The sequence below is a fragment of the Gallus gallus genome, chromosome 10 (assembly GCF_016699485.2).
Source record: "Gallus gallus isolate bGalGal1 chromosome 10, bGalGal1.mat.broiler.GRCg7b, whole genome shotgun sequence".
NCBI classification, from domain to species: Eukaryota; Metazoa; Chordata; class Aves; order Galliformes; family Phasianidae; genus Gallus; species Gallus gallus.
The window spans coordinates 4,170,784-4,192,631 of record NC_052541.1 but is presented as its reverse complement, the minus strand read 5'-3'; the positions used below and the strand labels follow the sequence as shown (position 1 = coordinate 4,192,631).

General features: G+C 42.8%; 2 protein-coding genes and 1 long non-coding RNA gene across 12 annotated transcripts in view; 2 read left to right on the top strand and 1 right to left on the bottom strand.

The window, feature by feature from the left end:
- The window catches only part of TPM1 (tropomyosin 1), an 18,656-nt gene extending 15,109 nt beyond the window's left edge, over positions 1–3,547 (top strand). For 7 of the 10 annotated variants that reach the window (XM_015278778.4, NM_205401.2, XM_015278781.4 and 4 more), the window contains one exon: positions 2,616–3,547. In XM_015278778.4, coding sequence (XP_015134264.1) covers positions 2,616–2,698 — 83 coding nt within the window. In that variant the 3' untranslated portion in view covers positions 2,699–3,547. Of the gene's footprint in view, positions 1–1,261 lie in introns of all 10 variants that reach the window. The other 3 variants (XM_015278785.4, XM_015278792.4, XM_015278793.4) reach the window with 1 other exon arrangement.
- On the bottom strand, positions 3,299–12,375 carry LOC121111657. The gene is made up of 2 exons (XR_005862799.2): positions 11,425–12,375; positions 3,299–10,334 (listed from the first exon to the last, which is right to left on the bottom strand). It is a non-coding gene; the product is annotated as an uncharacterized LOC121111657 (long non-coding RNA).
- On the top strand, positions 12,304–21,848 carry LACTB (lactamase beta). Its single transcript, NM_001030546.2, has 6 exons — positions 12,304–12,543; positions 12,899–12,965; positions 14,474–14,664; positions 15,003–15,348; positions 16,811–16,976; positions 18,321–21,848. Exons 1-6 carry the CDS (start codon positions 12,313–12,315, stop codon positions 18,880–18,882), a joined length of 1,563 nt encoding a protein of 520 aa, NP_001025717.2. The 5' UTR covers positions 12,304–12,312; the 3' UTR covers positions 18,883–21,848.

Below are 21,848 nucleotides of genomic sequence, written 5' to 3'. Positions count from 1 at the left end.
CATTTTGGATGTTGAGAAATACTGGAAGTCTCTGCCTCAGATCAAGAGAGTAGTTCTCTATGATGAAGGTAAGCATCAAGTTCTCGATTGAAATTCTGTTGTCATGTTTAAATAACACCTAAATACATTGTGCCAAACAAAATGGAGTTATTTATGAGGTCTCTGCTTTTTTACATGTATGTCTTAGTGTCTAATGTTATCCGCATAAGAGAGACAGAAATCCAGGTGTTACTGGTCCAAGAATAGGCAAGTGAACTGTGCCCTGCTCCCACTGAGCTGGCTGTGGAGAGAAGTGAATTATTGTCACTTGGTGCAGGCAGGCTCTGCAGAGCAGCTCTCTGTGCATGCTGTGCTGTAGCTGTGAGCTGCTGTGACCAGACTCTGTGGGGAAGAGAATTTCTGTGAAAGCTGCTAGGAAGCTTGTGGAAAAGAACCAGTCGTTTCCTGTAGCAGAATAATCTGGGATCAAGAAGTTAGAAGTGCGGTTTGAATCTAAACTGTTGAGACTGATACAGACAATTTGAGGAAAAATAGTCAAAACCTGTCACAAAGCTTGCTTTCATTCTGCAGAATGCAAACTAAAATTCACTGTCACAACATTACTGTGGGTGTTCTTTCTGTCTGTAAAAGTGATCCATCCTGTTCATTTTCACCGAGTGCTTTGGGAGGTGATTTTTTATGAAGGACCACTTGACAGTTTAAAGATACTGAAGTGTGTTTATACCAATAATAACCATATGTTTTGCTACCAGAAGTAACATTTCAGTTGTTAAATTCCACTGTAGAAGTATAATGAGAATGAAACCTAAGGGCGGTTTGTGCTATCAGCATCTCTCCTGCCATTAGTTAGATTGGTTATGACACTGTTGCTTTCTGCCAGCTGTCAGATGAGGCTCCACCACATCTTGAATTATTCACAAAGAAAATTGGCACTCATAAAACCAATCTGCCATGCATTGTTAGTAGAGATTAAAGGAGGACATGGCTTTTCTAGGAATGTAGCCGTAGCTCTTCTATTCGCATTTGCTTGTTGCACAGCTGTTCTCTGTAGAGGAGAGGTAGCCAGTCCATTGCCAGCTGCAATAGCCGTTCCTTGGAGTGGCTATTTAATTACTAGGATTCTAGAAACAAAGGTAAAATGTTTCTGTTACTGATCTGTCTGTGGTGTGACCAGTTTCTTTATTAACTTATCTGTTTTCTCTGTCTAATCTGTCTTCATTCTGCCTCTTTTTTCCTTCTAACCTGCTTGCTGCCTGTACAGACCAACTCTACCAGCAACTTGAGCAAAACAGTCGCCTAACTAATGAACTAAAGCTGGCATTGAATGAGGATTAAACTGTAGTGTGACTATGTCGTTAACTTGTTTTAAAACTGCTTCTTCCAAAAGTTCCTCGAGAATGAATCAGTAAACATAGAAATGGGCAAGAAACATAGAAACTGACTTTTCAGGCCGTTGATTATGTGGTACATTAATGGATTCAGTTCTAATTTTGTTTTGGAAAAATGCACTGTTCCTTCTGATGAGGCTTTTGTTTATCTGTATGCACACCTACGTTAGAGGAGCAGTTTGCTCTTCATTTGACTGTGCAGTAATAATTTCTTTCTACTTCAGTAAACACTCAGAGGACTTAACGAGCAGTATTAAAAAATAAGAGCCTTTCTTGTGCAGAGACCCACCTTTTGTTGGTGTCAGAATTGTCCCTGAGAGCTTTACTAGAAAGTGGGTGAGAAGAAAAAGTGTTCAGGATTCCTATTTCAAAAACAACACAAAGTTTACTCACAGCTGTTTTGCTATCTGGACACTTCAGTGCATTAATTTTGGATTACTGTGGATTGGGCAAAAACAAAAGCCATTGACCAAAAGAAAAAACAAACAAACAAAACAAAAAGCCACCAAAAAAAACATGCTAGGAATGGGAGCTCCACCTGAAAATACCTGATCAGTTGTTTAAAGGTATGCTTGCATTAGTGTGAAGTCACTGTTACTGGATTCTGGTAGGATGCAGTTCTATAGCATTGTGCTTATTTATTGTATCATGTAAGTGTGTTGAACGATAGTCCTATAAAAATGTGCATGCAACATAAAGCTACTAACTTCTTTTATTTTTTTAAGCTGTAGAAGAAATACATTTACTAAAAATCACTTGACTCGAGGAAGATTGGTTTTAATTTCTTAATTTCTTGTTTGTTCTTTTGAAGTTCTGAATTACATTGAATTTAAAGTATGGATCTCCTGAGAACCTAATTAATTTCTTCTTGCCCTACTTAAAAACAAAGCAAAAACCTAAAAACAAACAAAACCCCACCTGCATTCCTTGTCCTGCATTCTTGCATCAAAGAGCTTCCAGAACATACAAGAATCTCATCTGCTTGCAGTGCATTTTCTTAACAGATGCACCTGCAAACAGTTCTGAAGTTGTATTGCTTGCTGTTTGTTTTCTTAATTTGAAATTCCTCCTAGATGTATTCTCTGAGGGTATCAGTATTTATGATCATGCATATTTCTCACCTTCTGAGCCTTTAATTAGAAATGATCACTGCATGCCTTCATGTTCTGAGAATCAGTGCCTCTGAAGAACTGCTATTCATGTTCTGATTTTCTGATCCCACAACAGAGAAAGTGGCGCATGCCAAAGAAGAAAACCTTAATATGCATCAGATGCTGGATCAAACTTTACTGGAGTTAAACAACATGTGAAAACCTTCTTAGCAGCAACCACATTGTTATTATTTTTACACCTGCTTGCCGTGAAGCCCCATAAACATGTCTTTATTTTAGTTTCACCACAGTCACAAGAACATCAGCTAAATTATCAGGCAGGGGTCAGGGAAACACCAAAAAGGGCAAGCTGTATGCGGGTTAAGCTATTTCATTATGGTTTAAATGTGCCATTTCCCAACCAAATGTTACCTACACTTTGTAGAGAGTTCAGCAATTGGAATGCTTAGTCTTCAGAAGAATCCTGGCTGTGTCAGATCGTGTCCCACCTCAAGTGCCAACCTCAATTTTTAACAAGAATGATACATCTTCAAAAAAGATCCAGTGTAAAGGGTGCTATTTGGATCAAAAAGCTCTACTGGGGCTTTTATTTGATACCTGACAAGTCAGGGCTTGCTGAGCACAGTAATTTATTTTTATCAGCATTTTACTGATCTGTGAGGATTTGGACTTCGTGCCTTCTATTTCAGTGGAACGAAGGATATGTAGTCAACACAGTAAAACAAAGGCTTATGAAGGTTTTAAACTGTAAACTTGCAACTTGCTACATAAGTGTAGGTCAACATTTCAGCTTGAGTATTCCTTCAATTGTATTTTTCATGTTCAAATGAAAGATTCAATAAATTCAGGAGAAAACACAAATTTGGAAGAGATTGTTTAAAATGTATTTTATCTGTGTGGAGCTTGGGGAGGGGGTGGAACTTACAAATCGATATTCGCCTCACTTTGTTTTTCACACTTTCTTTTGAGCAGTTTTAAACGTATACCTGTATGTAAACATTGTATAATGATATGGAATAAAATGCACATTTTAGGACATTTTTTAAATTTTACTCTCCTGTGATTTTTCATCACGCTTGTTATGTATGTCTGTATGGCTGTGTAAAACGTGTATGTGGGCACTGTCTCATTGGGTGCACCGTTACCACACTGGTTTTCAGTCTCTGCTGTTAAGCTAATGTATAAAAAATGCAATGAAATGCTGTGGTTTGGACTTGCATGGATCAGCAGCTGCTTACAGGGGCCATACTGCGAGTATCTACCCCCATCACTTTGATTGTGTTTCCAGATGGACGCAGGCAGTGACCAACACTCCAGGGAAGACAAACATTTCAAAAATTCATTGTTCACTAAAACTGTTTTCAGTAAAAGCATTGCATATCTTTCATAATAATTTTCATCCATTTTTTTTTCTTTAGTATATCACTGAAAGCTGATGCTGCACATCCTTCTAGCAGTAAGGAGCTTGGTAGGAGACAGTTATAGATAGCCCTCCAGATCAAGAGGATCTCCTTAGCAAGCAACTGAAATCAAGTGACTCAGCAGCTTGTGTAGCAGTGAAAGGGTAAAGTAGTACACGTGGTGTCAGGTTAAAGGGGAGTCATAGGGAGGTGGGTTTTGGTGGGGGTGGAGGAAGGGTTGTTTTGTTTTGTTTGTTATTTTGGAATGAAAGGCAGAAGTTTGCAGCATTGCAAGCCTTTGCGTGATTCGTTGGCTGCTGTGAAATCAACGTGAATGGAAAGGAGTTGTATGGCTTCACATTCCCATGTAAGTGCCTTTGGGAGGCAAAATAAGTGTTAAAAGGCTCTAGTAGTGTGCCTTAAGCTTCTGTTGGAGCCTGACAGTCTAAATCTCCAAATAACAGATTTGCAGTGGTAAGTTATACTAATCTCATTCTTGTTTCTTAGCCCAATGATAAAATGATGGATAATTGGGCTCTGAGAGCTCAAGCCCCCAGCTTTGAGTGGCACTGCTGGAGTTAGAAGGGCTGTCTGTAGCAGGCAATGCTATGCTAAGTAGGTAGTAGTTTGCAGGGCTGGGCCTGAGGCTGTGCTGGGAACTGATCAGAGGAGTTCCTGGCTCCTGGCTATGAGTCTTGTATGATTAAATGCGTTGCCTGCTCCACTGAATTGTGTTTATGATCCCAGGATCTGAGCTTGGGTCCTACATGATGTGCTGGAGTGAGGTCACACCATCTGTTCACTGCTTTAAATTTTTTGTTTTCTTGGAGAACACAAACTGCTCTGTGGTTTGGAAAGTGTGAATTCATCTCTTGTTCTGTGTTAACAGTAAGGAGAAAGCTGTGGGTTTAGTGGGTTTAGTGTCTCTTACTGTGATCACCTCTGTTAGAAGGGCAAGCGTGTGCATGTAAGGAGATAAGAATTAATCTGAAAAAAACTAACCTCTGCCTAGAAGAGATTTCCCCAAAGCATACTACTGCAGCTAATGCCATAAAGCTTTGTAATAGGCAAATGAAAGCTTTCTGGCTCCAAGGGAAGCTGAGGGGAGCAGTGAAGTGTGAAACACCCCGAGTGGCATTTTTGGCTGGCTGATTGCCAACAGACATAAATATGTGTATGTGTGTAGATGTATATATTTATGTATTTGCTGGAGCATGAAAATCTGTTTCTGGCATATATCATAAGCCTCTAGACGTTGCATTCTTTGCCTGCGGTGCCTAATCACACACAACTCATGTGAAGCTGGAAAGTGCAGGCCTGTGAAATAAACAAGTTGGCCTTTGGTTTAACTCTGTTACAAACAAATGGGGATTTCTTGCTCTTGCAGCTTTTCTAGTCAGAAATGTTAACTATAAAATACACTAAATGGCAAAACTATGCCTCATTCAGTGTTCTCCAAAGTAACGATCTTGATTTGGAGTGTTACTCTCTCTTTTCTTCCACGAGGAAACACGTTTAGCAGACTGAAATGTAACACTGTGCAGCGCTACTGTGATCTTGGTGGGTTTGTGAGCTGCCTTCTTGCAGTGAAATGAGCAGTACTGAGGGCACAGAACTGGCAGAATGTACCTCTTTGCAGTTTCCTGTCTTGTGGTTGACTTTAAACATGGCAGTGAAGGTTCTTCCAGATGCTGAGGCATTTGTGTTGTCTCTTGCTGCCCTCATGGGATTTCTCTGCTATCTAGGAATGTGTAAGGTGTATACTGCAGGATCTGCCTTTCCTCGTACCGGGAAGCTCACAGGCACATTCCTTCCATCTTACTGGCTCCCTGCATTCACAAAGCTTGGACCTTGCAGAAATACAGTTTTCCTTCTGGAGTTCTCTGTGGCCGAAACTATTCAGTGAGTTTAAAAGTCGTTTGATGTGAAGAGAGGCAGAGATAAGAGTGACAATTAAAGCCTTTTCCTTAAGAAATGAGGTTGAAACAGTGGCCTGCAGCTGTGGAGCACTGTCTGTCAGAGCTTTAGCTCCTGAGAGAGAAATAAGGCTGCTAAAAGTATCGTGCACACTGCTCAAAGTCAATTAAGTTGGCAAACTTCACTGCACTCAATAGTGTTGGGAGTATCTGTTACACTGGACTATTTGACTACTTCTATGTCTTAATATTACCAGCAAAAAAAAAAAAAAAAAAAAAAAAAGTAATTAGCTAACTAAGAAGCTAAAAAAATGAAGTTTTAAGTTTTTCAAGGCTAGGACTTTTTTATCAGTTACTCTAGCAAGGAAATCATGATACCTTAAAAAGAAGAAAAGAAGGAACAAACTAAACCACAAATAAAGCACCACCACCATTAATTGCTGCTTTTCAGCATTTAACAAACTTGCAGCAGATGAGCACGTGCTTTTAATAGCTGCACACAGGGACATGTCTGAGTGCAGGGCATTTCCTGGAGATTAGCAGCAGGGTGGGTTTGTAGGCACAAGAGGAAGCCTACGGGAACCAAACTGGTTGTTCATCCACGGGAGGTGCTGTGTGCTGGAATTGTTATTGTTGTACACTGACAATACAAAACAGGTTGGCCTGTGTGTGTCTCAGGAGGAGGAGGAGCAAACACTGCTATTTGGAGTAATTAAATTGCCAAATTCCCCCTCTGCTTCTATATCAGTGTATCAGCTGCAGGCATTAGCAAGACTATAGCAAGCAAAAGGACTGCTTGGAAGGGTTTGTTGTGAATCCATTATTCTTGTCAATTACTTGTTATTTACAGTTTTGATTGATTGAATTAAGAAACAGTCTGTAAAATCCAAGTTAATTATATTAAGTGCAGATAGTTTATACAGGGATTTCTGCAATTTTAGCTAAGTTGTTTCTTAGCAGTTCACTTTACTGAACTGGATAGGTGCATACAGAACTGTGGCTATATCTGGTGTACGTACAGCCAAGACCTGCCTGTTTGAATAAACCTCAGTCAGACAGTCCCATCAGAGCAGGCTCAGTGTTTTAGCATTGACCTTTATAGAGTTATTACAAAATAGGAAGTTCTCTCTTGAGTCAAAGCTGCTGGGCCTTTAGCTGCTGTTCAATTTGATAAGTGGGTTTAAAAAATAAACAGCTGTCCCCAGCCACAATCGTAATGCTGTATTTCAGTTTCTAAAGAAAGAGACTGATGTTCAGAGGTGAAGAGCATGCAGCAGTTCGTGTTGATCTCAGCAGAACACCTGCATGTTGAATTAAAGGCTGGAGATTTCAGAATCCCTATTTAAAATGCAGTAAAAGCAGAAAGCTCTAACATCTGTTTTCCCAGATCCTATTTTCCCTTTGTCTGCATTGCCTTTAAAGCAATAGTGAAGAAATTACACTCCCTACTTCAGTGTGAACAGTAAGAAGTGTGTTACTTAGCTTTGGGTATTCATATATTTCTGCAGGTGGGACTTTTCCTTAGTTTCTGTTTTATTTTCCTGTTTGAGAATTTACGAGAACACCGCCTGTCCATATATGAAATGCATTTTACTCACACCTGTTGTTTAAATTTGACAGGTGCCAAGTCATGTAGGAGCTTGTTAGCTTTCATTACACCACTTGGAAGAAATGTTGTCATCACTTGAGTGGAGCACAGCTTTCCCTTCAGCCTTTGCACACCCTGAGCTTGATTCTCTTCTGAAGCACTCATCAGTGCCTTGATAACCTTCCCACTGCAAGATTGTTGTTACTTGAGGCACTGTGATAAAAAGGAATTCAAATGGAGTGGCAGACATAAATATGAGTGTGCAGGTAGTAATCCTGGTTTTCACTTGTTGGGTTTTTTTTTGTTAAAGTGCTATTAATCACACTTTGAAGTACAACTGCAAGTTGGGTGTGTATGCGTACATGACATCCACTGCTGTACATCAGAAGGTGCACATGCATGGTATCCAAGGAAACTATTCTGTGCTGAGGGCATGTTCTGGTTTGGTTCAAGGTCAAAGAAATAATGTTTCCAGCTCAAGCACGTGATTTGTTATTCCAAGTGGCAGGAGGGAAAAGCTCGGAAGTCCATCATCTCAGGTAGTTGTGTTTTCCCAGCAGTGAGATTTCTAAAATGTTTTTAGCTGTTTTTCATAGTCTGCATGCAAAGGTACAAAATACCTACTACAGTTTTTGCAGTGCAAAATGCAGGACGAGGCCGTGTAAATTGGGTTAATGTGATCTACTGTGATCTTACACGTATAGAAAGGGGCAGAGTAAAATCCCCCCCACCTGATCTGTGTAGCATGCAGTAATTGTGCACTTACACCTCTACAGAGAGGCTCTTATGAAACATGCCTCAACTTGGGAACAAGGATATGAAACAAAGGAATGGAGTCTGTGTGGTATGCACGGACATGCTCCCGTAGGAATATGTGAGCCCGGTGCCAAATGCCTCCACCCAAGTATCTGAGATGTTACTAATTTGATAAGAGGCTTTTTCCTGTTTTTGACCAGCCCATGCAATTTGAGTTATCTGTGCACAGTTCTTACAAAGAGTGCTTTTAGTGGTCCCGGGGATATCTGCAGGGCAGAATAAAGTTGTAATTGCAGCGCAGGTAAGTGAAACTATACTAAAATGGAAGGTCAGAACAGCGAAGGTGTGGAGCAAGGGCTAGCAACCAGCACGTACTTCATTTGCTCATGACAGTAGATATCAGTAATTAAAAAAAACATGCCGGAGCTTCAAATAATGTTAGAGGATTTGGAAAAACTGCCAGAATACCAGATGCTGAGAAAGATCTGATCTGGTCTTCTATCCAGAAGAACAGATAAAGATAGTAAATGCGAGTAAGGATCCTGTTCTTCACACCAGGATGTGTGTAACATTTCACGTGGATCTGGGAACATGTTTTTTTCCTCCTGTTGCTCTTTCTGTCAGCACAACTTTCCCTGTTGCTTTTCTCACTTGTAGGTAGGCATACGCTGCAGAGGTGCTGCTCAGCTGTGGCACACAAGCAGGGCAGAAGAGTCCCTCTCTCTTCCAGTACGTCAGCCAGCATAGGGCAGTCACAGTTCTCAGTGCCACATTTCTTCCTGCTCACATGTCTGGGACTTGTTCATCTCATTGAGATTTGTATTCTGGAGAGAAGAGTGGAGAAAGGTATTTATCACTCATTTGTGAGGAGCTCCTCTCAGAGCAAGCCAAAAAGTTGTCTGAAGTGCATGTAGCTTTGGACATATAATTGCAGCTTCGGACATGTGAGCATCAGAATGATGCCTTATGGTTAACGTGCTTAATCTTTTGTGTGTTTTGCACCCCCTCTGTAACTCTTACTTTGTTTTGTAGCAGCCTGCTTTGGTTTGAAAGATATGCCAAGAAGAGTGGAAGGCAGTGATGCTGCCGGGTGCTCAGTGGTTATGCAAGACTGCTTTTCCCGTGCTGTATGGTACCTCTGCCCACAGAGCAGGGAGAGAAGCTGGAGAGGGTTACATCTGATGCACAGCAGCTGAATTTTAATGGTGAATATGGAGCCACTCTCAGGGATGCAATTGTTTAGTCCTCTCTGGAGAAGAACTTAAAGAAAAACAGGAAGTAATTCCGCGTGGTTTCTTGTGGGGTTTTTCTTTTAGGGTTTGCTGTGTTTATTTTATGTTGTTCTTTTTTTACACTGATGTTTTTCCCAAACGTTCCTTAGTTACCAACTTTCAGCTGGTGACAATTATTTTTCCTTTGAGTCCCAAGAGGCTGAAAGCAGGCCCTGAATTACACATATGAGGAAGTCACCTCCGAGAAGTCAGTGTTTCAAAACTGATGTTTCTGCAAAGAAGAAAAAAGAAGTGTGTGTGCCCTCTGGAGGGTCAGTTGGATCCAGCACGGTCTGTTCAGCATTCCTTTCCATGATGCACAACATGTTTCCCAGGCTCCCATCCTGTTGTTTCTAGGAACTCTGTCAGACTGATGGAATTTTCATAAAACAAAGGAAGCAGCGACGTGGCACTATAAAACTTTCACTTTCTGTTTTATGGAAATTGAATGGTTCCCAAGTGACCATCCTCAGCTCACAGGAAAATTGAGTAAGTTGGGGAGAGCTGCATTTTTCACATGGTGTGTGTAAAACAGGCAAATGCTGACTGGCCTGTTGTGCTGCACGCGTCCAGGTATGAGATGCTGTGTGAAAGCAGCACCAGGCCCCTCCCAATGGGTCCTCACTGGGCTTGGGATCCACCACCACTCCTCTGCTTTGTGATGGGGACATTGGGTGCTGCTGAGCAGCGTTTAACTGAATTCCTCAGGAAGTTAAGATGAACAAATATCTGAATCATAGCTCAAGTGGAGCTGAAGATAAATGTGTTGATCTCGGTGTCTGAAAACCCAGTGTTTTTAATGTGACTTTTTCTCCTGGTGCAGACATCCTGCATGTTTCCAGACTGGTTCCTGATTGATGTTTGTGGGCTGAGTTGTTGGAGATTCATTCACCTTCTTACAAGCTTAGTTAGAGGAAAAAAAATAAAAGAACCACCATCAACAAAAGAAAAAGGGAGGAATTCAATATTAACATCAAACTGTAAGTAACACAGTTCTATACATTTTGGAAAAGCAATGCCTGTTTTTTTTTGGCTGGGTCTAACTGCCCTAGTACAGCTAACATGTACTATAGACATGTAATAATGTATATACAGCAATATGTGTACTATAATGTGATGTTACCTTCCTTGATGAACAAATAATACTATCCTGAGAACTGCTGTTGTGACCACGAGTGAGCAATTAGCAGATCTGGCCGAGGAGCCTGTGGTCACAGCTGGGTCCAGTAACTCTGTGACAGCAGAGGTCCAACTGCAGTGGGATTCTGTTTTGCTGACCGGTTAAACTGATGAAGTTTCTTACTGCCCCCTACTGTGTGAACGCACCAGACTGGAGGGAGAGAATCCTACCTCTTGGTTCTCGAGTAAACGAAAATGCTGCTGAAAAAAAGGCAGAGATCAAGCTCTGATGTCTCTCTATGTCCAATATTCCTCATGTTTGTCATGTTTTTCAAATGCAGAAGTAATGTGTTTTTATAAAGAGCAGAAACAGCAAGTGTGACCAAGGGAGCCATCAGCCCTTTGCTCTGTATCTTTCTTCAGCATCAGTTTCCCTTGTATCCGTGTATGTATATATAGATAATGGGTTTTTAAATTGCTGCTTTCCTATTTTTCTTCATTTTATCTGACACAGAAATTATTTTTGACGGTTTCAGCTTTTTCCTGTTATTTTCCATCAGGTCCAACATTTTTAGATCTAGAATTTAGGTCTTTTTAGGTCTTTACAAGACTTGAAAAGCCACAGATTAATGGAACAAAGAGAACAAAGGAGAATTTTAAGCTTCTTTCACTGCTGCTTCCCAAAGTTGTGGGAACCCCTTCCCTCCAGCTCAGCCTGCAAGCTTCTGCTCGGGTCTGTGCTGGTCAGCAGGATGGAGGGCAGAGCTGTCCTCGTGATTTTAGAGGCAGCAGACCCTCTGCCCGAGGAGTACAGGCAGCCATCATGCGTTTCCTACCATTTGAACCTTACATGGCTTTGTGTTAAAAGCCTTACCTTCCCAATTGGGAACGTTAAGTGGAGGAGCACAGCACCACAGAACTTTTGCACGTTGAACTGAAAAGCACGTGAGATGATTACAGAGAGAAGACTGAGATCAAAGTGTGGCCATGCCAGCAGGAGCAGCCACAGTAACGTCTGATTGGCGCTGCTGGGATTGCAGGGGTGTTTGCAGCAATGATTGACAGAAGTCGTGAGGTTGATTTCAGAATGCCCCGAGATTATTGTTTTTCGAGGAGCTGTGGTTTAGAAATATCAGTGAATCCTCATGATTTGCACACCCTGTGTTTGCAGATCCTGCTGGCCACCAGCAGCAGAACGAGCGTGTTGCGTTGGTGGGGAGCTGCAGCACCGCAGAACAGTGTGAAGGCTACTGCCCACCTTGTTCTCGTGTCCTGCCTCACGGTAGTGGGGCCACTGACCGCAGTAGGATACGGGTACGATGAGTAAGATACAAAAGCTGTGCTCCAAAAGTACTGCCTCCTATTTTATTCTCTTGGCCCACGGCATCAGAGGCGGATGTATGGCGGCAGAGGCCGAGCCTTCCCATCAGCGTTCCCTTTCGTTTTGTTGCTGTGAGCCAGACGGCAGCAGACGGGCGCTCTGACAGGGAGGTGCGCATCTGACATGGAAGTGCGGATGAAGCGAAGGGCTGGAAATGAAACGTGACTCTCAAAGTGTCACTGGGGAACGCAACGCTCGTAAGGAACTCCGCGCTAACGCAGCCTGAACGGCGGCACGGCCCCAACTCCCCATCCCCCGCCGCAGCTCCCCGCGGTGCGACTCCCAGCCCGGGCCGCCGCTCCCGCTCGACGCGTTCGGGGCTCGGTTCGAGCGCTCGGCAGCGGCTTGGAGCCGCCTGGCGGGCGGGGCGGCGGGGCGGCCATGTCCGGGCTGGCGCGGGCCGTGCGGCGGGTGGCTCCGGTCGGGCTGGCGGCGGCCCGGCACGGGGAGAGCGGCGGCGGGCGGCGCTGGGGCTGGGGGCTGGCGCTGGGACTGGCGCTGGGCGTGAAGGCGGCGGCGGACGGCGGGCCGGAGGAGGTGCCGCAGGAGGTGCCGCGTCGGGGCTTCGGAGCGGCCATCGAGAGGAGCCGGGATCTGCTGCGGCGGATCAAGGTGCCGAGCGTCGGCTCGCCCGGGCCTGGGGCGGAGCGTCCGCGACGGGGGCGGTGGGAACGGGGCTGCGGTTTGGGGACGGCCGGTGGGGCCGCTCGGAGTGCCGCTGCGGTGGGGCGGCTCTCGTGTTGGGCGCGGGCCGGTAACGCTCTGTGCTTTTTCCTGTGCCTCCTGGTCGCTGGTTGTGCTGAGTTACAAATACGTACTTTCACCGCGTAGTTCTGTGTTGTCACGTACGTTTCTCAGAGCTGCTGGGCTGTGTGTTCGTGGGGCGCTGCTCTGCGCGGTCAGAGCTCGGAAAAGCTGTTCACGGACTGTAACGATTCTCCTTTGTTTTCTCTAATTTATCTCTCAGGATGAAGCGGGCATCCCGGGCATCCTGGTCGGGGTTTCTGTGGATGGAAGGGAGGTCTGGTCCGAAGGTCAGTGCGGAGCATCGCCCCCAGCAGCAGCACGGGGCGCCGTGCGGGCCGGTTCTGCCCCTTGGTTGGTGCCGCTGCAGGCAGCGCCTCGGAGCACCGCGATGGTTCCAAACCCCTTCGCCTTCCGGGAACCCATAGCAGCAGCTCTCGGGCAGTTTATTCTGAGAGTATTTGAATGAATTAATTGTTATGTACGCACTAAGATGTTTCTTTTCCATCGTGACAGAGCTGAGTAGCAGAATCTCTGGTGCTTTGTGTAGTGCTGTGAACCCAGTGACAAAATCTGACAGTTTCACCTGGTCTCGGCATATCTGATAACAGGAAGGCAGAGCTTTGTATAAGACTTGTGCAGAATCCCTTCCTTGGCCCGCAGACAGGTGCATGTGGGAACCTGTGTCTGGGTGGTGGTTTGTCTCCCTGGCTGCCAGACCCCATAGCGGGACAGGCACATGTGGGAGCATCAGCCCTTGGTAGAGCTTTCCATGCAGTGCAGTGCATGGATACCGAGATCGGCATTGCCTTGAGAAGGCAGCAGGGGTGTGAGAGGTGTTTCCTCCTCCCTCCTTCTGCTTTCTTGCTAAACTGATGAGAGCAATTTGAGATTTGAGAGGTGTTTCCCTTAGGAGTACAGCATCAGATGTGCACCGAAAACACCAGAGTACAACTCTGTGTAAAATTAAAAAACAAATGGTCTTGGGCAACTGCTGTCATTTACTTCTTGTTTTTTGTGAGTTTTGTTTCTGAGGCATTTACTATTAGACTACAGTGTTAGGTAGCCTCGCAGTGCTTTCAGGTGTCACAAAAGTGCTTGTACTGAAAACTATTGCACTTCATATCATTAATGCTGAAGCATCACCTTCAGCCTCTTCAAACCCATCTCAGACTGAGGGCTGGTTGGAGTGTCTGCTAACACTGCCTTGATTCCAGTTAGTGTTGCCAGATTGATGTGTTGGTTACATAGAAAAACACTGGTACTGAGATTCTTAGGCTTTCCTTTAATTAAAGTCATGCCAGGAGATCAAGAAACTGTGTAACAGAGCTGTATTACAATGTAGGTGATTGCTATGAGTTTGAGTAACGTCCTGTCTTAATTTCTGTACTGATAAAATAAGACCCTTCAGTATTTTAAGCATCAATTCAGAGTAGTAAAAGAGCATTGAGGACCATTGATAGTTATTTTACAATCTAGATTCCGTTCTGTTTTTCTACAGTGAATATTTGACCACAGGAATGTAAGTTTTGGGTTAATCTTCAATCTTACAGGTTTTTTTGTGTGTTCTTAATCATTAATTTGGGTTTATGTTGGTTAATACCAGGGGCTTTAGTTAACCTGTCCTACTAAATTAAAACGTTACTCATTTGAGTGAAACAGAAATGCAATTCACTGCTCATGTCTCAGTTCAGCTAGAAGGAAAACATTTTGGGGAACCAATAAGTCTGATAATGTGCAAGAAGTTCAGCATGTCTCTCCGTGAAATATCTCCCACTGTGCTTTTACTTCTTTAAAGGTTTGGGTTACGCCGACGTAGAGAATCGTGTGATGTGTAAGCCAGAGACCATCATGCGAATCGCCAGTATTAGCAAGTGTCTCACCATGATGGCTGTTGCTAAGCTGTGGGAAGAGGGGAAGCTGGACTTAGATGCTCCAGTGCAGAAATACGTCCCTGAATTTCCAGAAAAAGTCTACGAGGGTGAAAAGGTACGTGGTTGTTTAGTGCTGGCACTCGTTTGGGTTTTGTTCCTGCCATTGCACAGCTGTGTATGTACAGCTGTTGCATGGCCTCGTCCTGTAACACACCAGAGACCGTTCAGACAAGTGCTGATGTTTGATGCTTGAAAAAGCAGCACTGGAAGTGTGCATCTTCAGTTTTAGAGCATGTAATGTGCTTTTATTGGTATAGTTTAACTCCTTTCAATACACGATGTTTGAGAGGTCTTCCATCTCTGTCCTTTCCTCGTGTTGGGTTTGACTTTCTGGTAAATCAGTGTGCATTTTATCTATACCAAAGAGGGCTCCTATTGTCCTTTTCTACCTAGGTCACTATTACCACAAGATTGCTAGTCTCACACTTGAGTGGGATTCGTCACTATGAAAAAGATATTGCAAAAGTAAAGGAAGAAAAGGAAAAGGCAAACAGAGCAGTTAAACTAACAAAATCCGGCCAAGATAAAGAACAGAAAGAGAAAGGTGGCGAAGGCATTGAAAAGACTGATTCTGTCAAGTCAAAGAAGGAACACGAAGGTGAAGTAAGAAGCCGAAATTCAAAACCTGGCAGGAGAGACAAGGAGTTTGAACATGAAGAGTATTATTTGAAGGAAAAATTTGAGAGTGTGATTGAATCGCTGAAGATATTCAAAAATGATCCTCTATTCTTCAAACCAGGTGAGGTGCTACTTACTACGTGTGACCAAAGCAGGCCTTCCTGGTGGTTGTTGTTTCAGATTGCTCTGTATTCAGCACAGCTTTATATTCAGTAGCATCCCATAAATAGTGCCTGTGCGTTCTGGTTTTGTTCTGTTGTTACTTTCTTCCTGTGCTCCATTGAAAGCTTGATGGAGAAATATTTGGGCTGACCTGCACAAGCTGTCCAGTTGTGTGGTTGTCTTCAAGCGCCAGTGTTTGTAATGCTTGAACCAGTCAGGACTTTATCAGTTCAGTTGTTGTGGTTTATCCTGTATGGATATCTTACTCAATGCACTGACCTTTAAGAATTTTGCTTAAATGAGTACCTTCTAATGGTATATCTGCAGCATAATTAAGCAGGTTCAAAATGTGATGGAGATAAGACTTAAAAAGTAATAGGAAGAATCCCAGATATTGCAGAGGAGAGGGGGAGATGAGACCTCAGGTAGAAATAAGACTTTTCTCCCAGTGCTCTGAGTAATGCATTTAAGTGCCGATGAAACACACCATTTTAAAGCAGATTATAACAAATTTGTATCTACCATACATTTTGTAAGCAAGAAGCAAGTACCAGCTTGCTGTATTCATGCTCTGGGCCTTCTAGGTATGCACCAAGAGCAATTTTATTGAGGCAGCAGGCACAGCTGAAAAATTGTACTGGAAGACCATGGAACCATAGAATTGCTGATGTTTGTTTACTGTAGGAATTACATTTAGTTCTGGAGAGGAGATTGAAAAGATTCAAGTGTAAGTTCTAAATGAGTTAGGTTAATAGGCAGGTGGTATGCACTGCTGATAAACTGTAAAGAGTGCTCATGTAAGAAGAGAGGGATTGGAAGGGGGAGAATCACAGAACCATGGAATGGCCTGGGTTGAAAAGGACCTCAAAGATCATCAAGTTTCAACCCCTTTGCTGTTGGCAGGGTTGCCAACTGGTAGAATCTAACACCCAGCCATCTTGGAAGGTTCTGGGTAACATTTCAAGTCAGGGATCTGTCTTGACTAGAGGCACTGTCTACCCTTGTCTACCTTTGTCTCTTAATTTCTGTGGTACAGACACACCAACAGGTCACAGTATGTCAGCGTCTCCTAACTAATATAATAGTTTATTTCAGCACTCCAAATCCAGGTATTGTTGTTAGAATTGGTATGGTGAATCTTTTGAATCTGGCTGTACAGGCAGAGTCCTAAAACTGTGTTACAGACATTCTCAGAGCTACCTGCAAGTGCCTGTCTGCTGCCTCACATCAATTCCTAGGAACCACTGTCTTAAGTCTGTGACTTACATCGTGTTAAAATTGGAGTGGTGTCTTTACATTGATTATTCATTGCTGTATGCACTTTGATTTGCACATGTGATTACTTAAATGTTGTCCCACAAGCTTCCCATTTAAGCATCATGCAGCTAACTTCAACCCCCTGTGCTCTTTGTTTCTTTAAGGTAGCCAGTTCTTGTATTCAACATACGGCTTTACCCTCCTAAGTGCTGTTGTGGAGAGAGTTTCAGGGCAGAAATTTACAGATTACATGCTAAAAATGTTCCGTGACTTGGATATGCTGTCAACTGTGCTGGATGACAATGAAGCAATGATATATAACAGAGCAAGGTAAGCAAGAATGAGATCTTACTCTGCTGCTTCTGTAGTGATTGTTGCTCTTTCTGTCATTGAGCGTGTATAAACAAGTCTATAAACTGAAATATGGCGGGGACAAAAGAATTAGGACAGGTGCTGTTTTGTGGTGTTTTTATGGCTTATTTAAGGAAAATTGGGATGCTCATGAGGTGGTTTTTGCCTCCACATACAGCTAGCCTGATGTCTCAGACTGAAAAATACTGAGAAGTTGTGGTTTGTTTAATGGTTTGCTTTTGCTGTATTTCACTAAGCCAAAGAAAATTCTTAAAACTTTAAATTTTCAAGGGTTTTTTTAAAGCTGCAAGTCAAGCATTCAGCATCTTTGTAACGAGTTACACTGTGACTGAAAAAGCGACTGTAAGGGCACTGAGATACACAGGTCACCCACAGAGCTGATAGTAGTCCTGGACCATCCCTCTTTCTTTGCTTCAGCCTTGATTTTCAGTATTTGCTCTTTCAGAAGTTCCCTAAATGTTACACGGTATACAAGTTGAGCAAATAGAGGATGAATGTATGTACTGCCTAGAGCAGGCTTGCTGCTTTTTCTTTTCTTTTGGGTTTTTTTTTTTGGTTTTTTTTTGGATGTGATTCATTTCCACAGCTCTTTAAGCACTCTGTGGATTTGCAGTGCTTGAAATTCATCAGAGTGTTTAGATATGCAACAGTGCTTTTCATATGCTGCATGAAATGCACCCATTCATGAGTGTACCATTTCAAAAGCATAACTCTGTCCATGCTGCTGTTGTGCTCTTTATTCTGCAATTCCAGTTGGTAGTTTTAATTTTGTATTTTAATGACAGGTTTTGCAAGACTTGCTTTCCTGCTTGCTTTGTTAGTTTCAGAATATTGAATTGTATATAGTAACCATGATGGAGCAGGGGGAAACTACTGGCTCAGAGTAGTCTGCAAGGCTTTGGTGAAATTTCAGCTTGGTCTCAGATAACAGCAGTGTAGCAGTAGGATTCCTCTTTCTTGAAATGCTTTTGCAATGTAGTACAGGGATTTGAGAGAAGTCCTGCGCTGGCTGATCTACAGCTTTCTGTCCTGTCTCTTGTTCTGTTGCCTTTACTCTTAGTGTGCCCTAAGAAGAAGTAGAAGCTTTGGTGCTTCTGCTGAAACAAAGCTTCTAACCTTTTCTTCTTTTCCATTGAATTTTTGTGTTGATTTTTCTCCAAAAAAAGCCCCAAACACTCAAGGAAAAAATATTTTGAACAAGACAACGCTTTCATGAGAACAATTTAACACATGCTCAGGTTGTCCCGTTAAGGTAGTTGTTCAGAATATCTGAGATGACCAGTTGAATGTTCTGAATTCTAGGTGTTACGTTTACAACAAAAAGGGACGTCTGGTAAACGCACCGTATGTGGACAACTCTTACAAGTGGGCTGGCGGAGGCTTCCTGTCATCAGTGGGTGACCTTCTGAAATTTGGAAATGCCTTGTTGTACAGTTACCAAGCTGGACAATTTAGAAACACTGATGGCAAGCTTCTGCCTGGGTACCTGAAACCGGACACGGTTGCAATGATGTGGACCCCAGTGCCAAAAACTGAAGTATCGTGGGACAGGGATGGTAAATATGCAATGGCTTGGGCTGTAGTAGAGAAAAAACAACAGTGTGGCTTTTGCAGGCGACAGAGACACTACGCATCTCATACAGGGGGTGCAGTGGGTGCGAGCAGTGTTCTCCTGATCCTTCCTGAAGAGTTGGACTCTGGAGCTGAAGATGCTGCAGTAGTGGCACCACCTAGAGGAGTAATTGTTAGCATTATCTGTAATATGCAATCTGTTTCCCTCAACAGCACTGCCTTAAAGATTGCAAGGGAATTTGATAAAGAAAAACGGGCACAGTATATAGATTCAAAAAAGAGAGATGAATAAGTGAACTTGAAATAAGTTGAGTAAGTGAACGTGAGAAACAAATGGAAACAAAGATCAAACTGGGCCCTGAGATCCCAAAGAACAGGTGAGGAAAAAGCATCAGCAGTTCACTGAAATTCTGCTGGTGGTGCCACACTTGAGTGTAACTGGAATTCATCTCTCAGGGAAGTTCCTTACAGGAAAGAAGAACATCACAAGCAAATCTGACTCCCTGTACTAACTGTGTAAACTCTCATTTTAGTAGTGGGGCTTTTTTCCTCATCCAGATCTTTGACCAACATTCAAAAAATAAAAACAAAACAACAACAGCGGCCGAACAAACAGAGCGTTGCTTTCTCGTGTTGCGTACAGCAGCAGATGGTCTGCCTTAAGTGCTGAACTTTTAAAAGACCTAATTCATTGAAATCCAGATCTGCCAAAACAGTAAAATCAAAATGGCTTTACTGTTGACAAAATGAGTTTTTACATACAGCTTTTTTTTAAATTTGATTAAAAAGCAAAAAATAAAGCTACCTCCGGAATGAAGATTCCCATCAAGTGCATTTTTGTCAGAGCTGTGTACTGCTAAGAATTGGAAAAGGATGGGCATAGAGTCCTGTGTGTAAAATCATGTTCTTTAGATACTCAGTGCCATTCTTTGTTAGACATAAAACGTGACATTGCTGTACTGTGAAAATAAAGGTGGTATTTCACAGCTCCATGTACCCAAGTAGCACAGCTGAGCTGTCAGGCAACCTTACTGCTGGATGATACGTGTGCTAGCTCTGGGGGCAGCAGCTGTAGCCAACAGCTGGAAATGGCACTGTATTCTGGAATGCAGCTTTTCCTTTTGTTCAGGAATTAGGAACTGAAATAACTCAGTAAAATTTCAAGCCCATTCTCAAAGCCAGTAGTAGAAGTCTGATGCGCTTTGAGGTTTTGTTTGTGTGTTTGTCTTCCCCAAACCATCCTTTTTTCTATTTTGGACATCTACCTCACGGCGTTACTTTTGCACAGGACTGAACAAGAAATTCTGGCAGACTTCCAGATAAGCAGTACCTAATCTTCATGTTTTCAGTAGAAATACAGTAACAGCTGATGATGCTTATTTGATGTATTCCATAATGGCATGCGCAGTCTCTGTCATCTCCAAGACTCCACTTCCCTGTGGTTACATCAGACAGCATTTCCACGTTGAGATGAAACAAACCATCCTGCAGAAGGAGTTCTTGTGCTTGAGACCCTGCACTGTTTAGCAGTTCTGCCTCTGAATTTAAGGAGCAAAATGTTTTGAGTAATAGTTGAAAGAAGGTAGCCTTACCTTCATCTCTCCCGAGCTAGTGTTTTTAGTATTAACTTCATCCTGCTACCTGCCACATGATGCAATGCCATGCTGTCAGCTCTGTTATCATTATGCCTGTGAACATTTTTGGCTAAGACTGACAAATGAAGAAATTTATTATTTTTTGGTGTCAGTGCTTTACCTGCACTGGCAGTAGGGCTGCTTTAGGACTCTTCATAATTATAAATAATTGTTCCTGTGCCTTAAAACAGTAAAAGCTTACAAACTGTTTGCTTGGCTTTTCTGGCCCACCAAAATTTTACTTCGTATTCATGAGTAATGGGTTGTCTTGGTATCTCATGCATATGGGATCAGTACAGAAGAGATAAGCAAACCTTTTGGAACAAGCTCATTTGATGAGGCAGTATATTCACCTACTCTCACTGGGGTCTCTAATGCTGTTTGACAATTCAAGACAGGGGTACTGGAGATGAACATCTACAATGGCAACATTGCTTTTTCCAGTCTTGAGCACCTGCTAGCTGGCTAAACATGCAGCAGCAGAAGTCATTGCCAATTTTCCACAGGGAACAAGAGTAGGTAAGTAGTTCTGCGTTGCTTTCAAGTTGAAGAATACGTGAACTGAAGTTGACAAAACAAAATGTTTTAGATATGGAAACCCTGAAAAGTAACACCACTGCTTTAGGATCTGGAGCATGTTTTCTTGTATGATGCATTTATTTTGTGAATGGCATTTAACATTCTCGAAAACCATTTTGCGTATTTCAGAGACAAGTTTCACTAGCTGACCATTGTGAGAGAGTTTAGAGAAAAACCGAGCATGAGGAAGGGATCGGTCTTGTATTATGCTTTTCTACATATGACCAAACAGTAATCATAGAATATCCTGAGTTGGAAGGGACCTGCAAGGATCAGTGAGTCCAACTCCTGGCTCCACACAGGACTGTCCAAAAATCAGTCCGTATGTCTGAGAGTGTTATCCAGTCACTTCCTGAACTCTGGCCAGTTGGGTGCCATGACCACTGCCCTGGGCAGCCTGCTCAGTGCCTGACTGTCCTCTTGGTGAAGAACCTCCAACCTGACCCTCCCCTATTGCAGCTACTTGCTGTTGTCTTGGGTTCTTGGGATTGATGAGCCACTAACTTTTTGTATGCAAAGACCACATAGCTTTTATGTCCTATAACTTAAGACTTTAAAGGTCTGCTGTCACATGTACAGCTCTGTAAAATGTGAAAATGTTAGGAAGTCTACATTTCATCTTCCAACACATGTAGCAAAATGTGTCACTGACTTTCTCTGATACGGCACTTAATCACAAATCTTACATTTTTATGTGTTGGGTAAAGGTAGGAGGAGAGCAGAAATAGAGGAGACCAGGTGTCAGTCTGAATTAGCACAAATGGCCAAGTCACAGTATTGCTGTCATCTTTAGTGTGAAGCCACTCATTTGACGCACTGGCATTAAATATAGAAAACTGGTCAACTAAGAGCAACTTAGGTGACTGACACCTTCTTAACTTTTACTGTGCAAACAGTGTGGCACTAACATGAACCTGTTCTGTTCTTAAAGGCATGCATGCTAAATTGGTACGTCTGTTTCTGTATCAAACACCTAATTCTTACATCTGGTAATTATCAGTGTTTGCTATTTGAATTAAGTGAAATAAAACAGCTTGCAAATGCA